This window comes from Cibotium barometz, chromosome 2, assembly GCF_041138505.1.
Source record: "Cibotium barometz isolate CiBa-2024 chromosome 2, ASM4113850v1, whole genome shotgun sequence".
In the NCBI taxonomy this organism is placed as follows: domain Eukaryota; kingdom Viridiplantae; phylum Streptophyta; class Polypodiopsida; order Cyatheales; family Cibotiaceae; genus Cibotium; species Cibotium barometz.
The window spans coordinates 24,616,198-24,622,975 of NC_141047.1; the positions used below are offsets into that span (position 1 = coordinate 24,616,198).

At 36.1% G+C, this 6,778-nt stretch overlaps 1 protein-coding gene across 1 annotated transcript; it reads right to left on the reverse strand.

Moving 5' to 3' along the window:
• Positions 1-3,768: 3,768 nt before the first annotated feature.
• Positions 3,769-5,832, reverse strand: LOC147640845 (uncharacterized). The gene is made up of 3 exons (XM_086809096.1): positions 5,292-5,832; positions 4,278-4,544; positions 3,769-4,016 (listed from the first exon to the last, which is right to left on the reverse strand). Exons 1-3 carry the CDS (start codon positions 5,784-5,786, stop codon positions 3,780-3,782), a joined length of 999 nt encoding a protein of 332 aa, XP_086665222.1. The 5' UTR covers positions 5,787-5,832; the 3' UTR covers positions 3,769-3,779.
• Positions 5,833-6,778: the final 946 nt, after the last annotated feature.

The window sequence follows — 6,778 nt, forward strand, 5'->3', positions numbered from 1 at the left end:
ATTTTCATAGGAAAGAAAGAATCATTCAAAGGCTCCTTTAGAGCTTATACATATGCTGATCTTTGTGAAAAATGCCAACCACTTGGTTAGATGGTTTCTTCCTACTTCTTGCTATACTGATCAATAACTTTAGTAGGATGATATGGATGTATTTTCTTCAGGATAGACTGAAACTTTTGGAAAGTTCAAAATATGGCATAACTTGGTAGAGAATAAGACATGAAAGAGGCTGAAGAAGTTTTGAACACATCAATGAGAAGAATTCACATTGATTTCAATGGATACCGCAAGGAGATCAATAGGTATTTTCCAACTGCTCATGCTCTACAATAAAATATTATTGTAGTGCAAGAATCACACAATTATAGAGACAACGTGGAGTATGCTCAAAGGCAAAGGATTGCAAATTTATTTTTAGGCTAAGATAGTTAACATTGTAGTGCATATCCTTGACAGGAATTACATAAAGGCAATGAAGGGCATGATACCTCAAGAAGCGTATTTATGTAAGAAACCAATTGTATATTTTAGGAAATTTGGATGTGACTATTTTATGAATGTTCAAGATTCATTCATAACTAATTCAGATTCCAAGAGTAGAAAGTGTATCTTCTTGGGGTACAGTATGAAGAAGTCAAAGGATTACCGACTATATAACCCAAAGATAAAAGATAATAATTGTCACCCATGATGTGGTTCAAGGAACAATCTTATCAAGTGGAGGAGAGGGCTCCATCCACACTATCCTTCAATGAAGAAGTAGCCTAGTAGATACAACCACCATTGAGAGCAACAACACCACAAGAGGTGGATTCATTAAATGACAAAGAAGAGAAGCCCACAAGGTGCCATATTCTAATAAATGGGTGAAGCAACTCTTGGTGCCAATAACTATTCATAGATCCAAGTGAATAGAGGAGTAGAAGAGGGCCTCTTCTCACATTATCAATATGGTTTTGATGGCTGAGATAATGAAAGTACATGAACAAGTCAACTTGAAGGAAGCATTAGTAGATCTAAATTGGATGGGGGCAATGGAGCTAGACTTAACTTGCCACTTGGGATGGATGGAAGGTTATTAGCACCAAGTGTGTTGGAAGGCCAAGTATAAGTCTAATTGTACATTGGGTAAGTACAAGGTAAGGATATTGGTGAAGGGTTTTGCATAGGTCCAAGGGTTTAACTTTCAGGAGACATTCAGTGTTGGAAAAGCATTTTCTCTCAACACTCCATTTCTAAGGGTGATGGATGTCCTCTATTTTGTAAGGCCCCCTTTATGAGGAGCAGCCATTGTGCTAAGCGCCATGAGTAGTTCCTAGTTTCGACACTAGTGGATGGTGGCCAAGTGTGGATAGATGGTTATGAGACAAATTATGTAGACTTGGCACTCTGCCAATAGGATACATGCTTGTGCAGGCTCTATGACTGTATTAGTGAGTGCTAGATAGCAAACTGAGGATACACTATTCTCAGGTAGGCCCGTTTGAGGGTCGAACAGTCTCAAATGGCCGTTTGAGGGTCTAGATGGTCTAATATGGTCCCAATCAGATGAAGTGGTCAGTTTATTATTTTGGACCAACATGGTCAACCTACGTCTACACCAACCTTGGGTACTATATTTAGACTAGTATGGTAACCTTAGTATATCATTGAGTTTATTATGTTCAAGCACTCTTGTAAGCAAGAAATCCTCCGTCCAAAGTCTATCTAGATCGCCAAGCTCCTTACCTAGAGCACACCAATGGGTAGCTGAACTAACCTCCTTTACACTTGTTTTAAACAAGCTATCTGGTTCAAATTATTGATGTCCTAAACAACACAATACTCATATGAACATGATACATATAATTGTAAGAGAACTAAACACTAAAGTTAGATTATTCATGTCCTGAACAACACAATGCTGGTATGAACATAATACATATACTTCTAGTAAATAATAATAGTAAAATGTAAGAGAACAAAATACTAAATTTGGATAATAAAATCAATAACAACTACACCGAAAACCCTCAAGATGAGCTTATATTAGTTCTCGCAATATGGAAATAGAGTTTTTGACCGAGAAAGCAGAGCTAACTAATGAGAAACCAAGTCCCACACAATACAAAGCTGGCTAGCTGCCTCTTAAAAGGTATGCATCATTGTGGAAATGAATTTCTTGACCTAAAGAACGTAGCACCCTAATGGAAATGAAATCCCAGCGGCTTACACACAGTATGCATGGCTTGGCTAGTTCATCTTGACCATTTTCTGTGTAACTGTTTGATGATTATTGTATACAACCCATCCTTAAGTAGTCTTTAGTTCTCTTACATTTTACTAAAATTATATGGATTCTCCTCGCTAAAAGGCTCATGCCAACTGCATTGCATCCCATTGTAGGGCTGATCCACTATTTAGAAGCCTTAGTGAGTTACATAAGAGTCTCCAATTCCAAATTCATTCCTTCATCCCTTTTATGAGAGTCTTTACTTCCCAATTCTTTCCTTTATCCTTAAATCATATGGATTGCCAACTTGTAAGCATTTTCATATCCATAGATAGCCTCCTACAACAAACCAGATGATGCATGTGCTCAATTTGAACAGTCTAACACAAATAGTTTATGTAATACAAGAAAGAAGGTTAAGGATGTCTACAAATAAATACCATGCAAGCCATGTGAATCACCATAAGAATGATGATCTTGCCTTGTCTCATGCATCCCACATTTGGAAGTTTATAAAGAATTATGATGCCAGCCATTTGAATGACTATCTTGCCTTGCCTCATGCATCCCACATTTGGATGTTTTAAAATTTGAAATTCAATTGTTATTGCTATTATTGGCATCTTTATATTGATTAACTTTAGTCCATTATGTACATGGCACACACAAGATTATTGTATTCCAAAACTTTCCTCACTCGATCATCACCATTGAGCCTCTGCTCAGTTCAAGGTCATTGCTCAGTGAATGGAAACCCTCCATAATTACATGAAGGCTAATACATAATTACATCAAGTTTAATAAAGCTTACATCAAGGCCAGGCAAAGAATGGAAATCCTCCATCATTACATCAAAGTAAATATATGTTTTATTTTCTAGAAGCAACATATAAAGTCAATATAATTACTAGTTAGCATCTAACTAGCATAAGGATTTACTTTTAGTATAGACTAGCTCAATTGGCCTATTATTGTAGGTATGAGCTGTCACAAAGTAAAATTTACTTTTGCTTACATGATGTTGTAGTTGCTAGAAACTATGATGGACAACTATGGCTCTTTGTGGCTTGCATAGAGTTAGGAAGTTCACCATTCAAGATCCCTAAAAATCATGTGCATTCAAATGGTATTAAAATAAACTCCTACCAAGGTTAGAATGGTCCCCATTTCTTCATAAAAATCACGTGCATTCAAATGGTACTGAAATAACCTCCTACCTAGGTTAAAATGCTCCCCATTTCTTTATATAGTCATAATGTTTTTCCAAATCACATAGAAACAAATGTTGTACTTCCACACTCACTTTATAATCCCCTTATAGTGAACCCACATGTTACCTTATATATGTTTAATTGACCCCCAAATCTAGATTGCATAAGCCCTAAAAGTTTAAAAAAAACTAATTAAGATATGAATACCAATTTTTTGGGGAAGAGAGAGAGAGAGAGAGAGATAGAGAGAGAGATAGAGAGAGAGAGAGAGTCTCTTTCTACATGGCAAGGAAAATCATGACAACATTGATATATTATTACATAATAATTATTTTTTTGTGGCCACTTTCTTATTTTTACATCAAAGTGCAAAGATCCTTTTGCACAATAGTATTGCATAATTTTCCTCCAACTTCGAGGGACTTAAAACCACTATTCATGACATTAAGGACATCCATTGAGCTAACACTTTCAGAAGATGTCTTCTTTTTGTTGGATGATGTGCGTGTTGAGTCGATAGAAACTAATGTACCCTTTTGAATCTTGATACTACAAGAGTCACAACCTTTTGATGCATCTGTGGACTTTAACTCCTATAGAAATAAAAGAAGATAATTATTAATTAACCTCAACTATTTAATAGTAGCTAAAGCATTAATTCTTGATAAAGCTAAGTATCACCCACAGTAGTAGAAAACCATGAATCTTAAATAACATAGAATATTTTTTTTCTTTACAGCTATTATAGATGTTCCTTTTGTTATAACAAAAACTTATTTTGAAAGGATCATTTTTAATCAAGTCATAGAGTCTTGAATAGACTATATTACTAAAATATATGCATATACACATACCTTGAGCAAGCTTTGGATATCAATTTTTTGTTTCCTTTGTCCCCCACATCGGTTGCAAAATCTTGATTTGTCAAGCCATTGAGAAGGTCTAGCACTACAAATTTGCCCTTTGAAGAAAACACCACATTTGGAGCATTGCCAAAAAAGGCACCATTCACACACAAAACAATTTGCATTCTTTGTATCTCTAGTCAAGTGACTTCCATCTTTTAGTAAGTAGCTAGAGCTATGCTTATTATGGAAATCTCCACATATCCTACATTGGGCCTACACATACACAAGTCAAAGTCATGATTATCTCATTTTCAAAACAAGTAGATTTGAGTACAAGTTCTCCTTCTTGGCTGAGTAAACTTATACTTTTCCTTTTTCACACGATAACAATACATGAAGGGTGTTGCAAACCCTCTTGTTAGAGGAGGTTGAATTTTATCTTACACAAGTCAAAGTCATGATTATCTCATTTTCAAAACAAGCAGATTTGAGTACAAGTTCTCCTTCTTGGCTGAGTAAACTTATACTTTTCCTTTTTCACACGATAACAATACATGAAGGGTGTTGCAAACCCTCTTGTTAGAGGAGGTTGAATTTTATCTTACACCTTCAAAAGTATTAATTGGGAAGGCTCTAACAAAAGAGGGAGGAGGGGGGGTGGAAGTCTCCCACACCCCTCCCCTAGCAAAAATTAAAAAGGTATTGAGAAAGTATTCAATACTACACTTTGCAAGAAAAACTCCAAAAAGATGACGAACAAATTTATGTAAAGGTGTTCACACATAAGAAGGAGACAATCTACCACTAATAACAATTTGGTGTACAAAAGATGAATTTGTTCTTGGTAAAGAGTATAGGGAGGTTATTTAGAGAGAGAGAGAGAGAGAGAGAGAGAGAGAGAGAGAGAGAGAGAGAGAGAGAGAGAGAGAGATCATCCCATTAATTAGTAGAAAATAAAGCAAGTACTAATCAGCATTTGGAAATAATAGAAATGTTCTCATGGTGGTGTTAGGGTTATACCTGTCGAGAAGTTTGGAAGGTGGTGATTAGCATTAGATTGTACATCTCATGCTCGTTAAGGAAGCTTTCATGGGGGTGATGGAAGCTTCTAGAAACGAAGCAATCTTTGCAAAGGTCATAGGTAGCATCCACGGTCTCCCTCATTTCCCAGCAGATGGTGCAGGTGTAGCCCATCTTAAAGATACAAGTCCCACAGTTACTGCAAGACCTTGTTCTGATGGTAAGCATGTAATAAAGGGTCATGCACTCTTCAAAATCAAGGACCCCATTTCTATCTGCATCCAATATTTGCAGAAGCTCTGCTAGTTTGGAGTATGAGTGAAGGCCTAATGATTTGGCTAGGGTGGAGTTAACTAACTCTTGTTGGGTTATGAAGCCATCTCGATCTCTATCAAGGCTATGGAAGAACTCGGAAGCTTTGAGCTGGGCATAGGGTGGCTGTGAACGGAAGAAAGCTTGAGCAAGGAGGCGGGACTCCTCAAGGAAGCTCGCCATAGCTGGACAGAGACAGAGAGGGGGAGAGAGCTGAGAGCTTAGCAAGAGACACACTCAAGGTGTATCAAAAAGACAGGAGAAGAGTGCATGTGATGATCGGTTACAGAAGTCATGTGCTTACAACCTTTCATTGCGTGGTGCATGTGGTAAAAGAGTTGTGGCAAACGTGAACTCGTTGCTCGTTGACTCACTTAACCCATGGCTCCCCATCGCCCAAAATGGAAAACATCTCCATGCCATAGAAAAGAATTTATTACAAGAATAGATACATCCGATAATGCTCTTTGCAATTATTAAAAATCTCATTTGTCACCCAATAAATAAATAGGTGATTAAAAAATAGACCTTTGACTTGCATGTTTCTGGAAATATATACCATATCTCTTTTATAAGTATACACAACTTTATTATAAATTATAATAATAGTTGAATATTGCATTATGAGCTAATTTATAAAATGAAGATTGTGTCATACACGGGTGGAATAGAAATTGTGTTGAGTCGATTTCTTTATTTAAAAAAAACTTTAAAATTCCCTCAAGAAACGATCTCCCTTTTTTATTTAATTATTATAATATAATATCTATTCTTTATTAAACCACACCATAAGGTGTGGGTAAATAAATCGAGCCTCTCAATTTTTTTAAAATTTAATTATTATGATATAAATATTTATTCTTTATTAAACATAACTTACTTTCTCTCTCCACATGGCCAAATTGGCCGAATAACAGAGAGAGAAAAGGGGCCAAGGAGAAAGGAGGCTTTTTTAGACTTTTGAGATTTGAAATGAAGGTATAATTTTCACACCTAGTCGTAGCAATACGCGGTTCACATACTTGTAAACTTTTTATAAACCTTTTTTTTTGTGAATTAGAAATTACAACACACACTCTATCTTTACAAGACATCAACTCAAGCGGCTACTAGCAGGGATTGATTTCATGCATGGACTTCATCTTTTTCTTCTAGGTGAATTAGAAATTAGCGGC

Coding starts and splice junctions, on each gene's coding strand:
- LOC147640845 (XM_086809096.1), bottom strand. CDS start 5,786: ATGGCGAGCTTCCTTGAGGAGTCCCGCCTCCTTGCTCAAGCTTTCTTC. Junction 4,545..5,291: donor CCTTCCAAACTTCTCGACAG/GTATAACCCTAA, acceptor GTGTATGTGTAG/GCCCAATGTAGGATATGTGG. Junction 4,017..4,277: donor ATATCCAAAGCTTGCTCAAG/GTATGTGTATAT, acceptor TTATTTCTATAG/GAGTTAAAGTCCACAGATGC.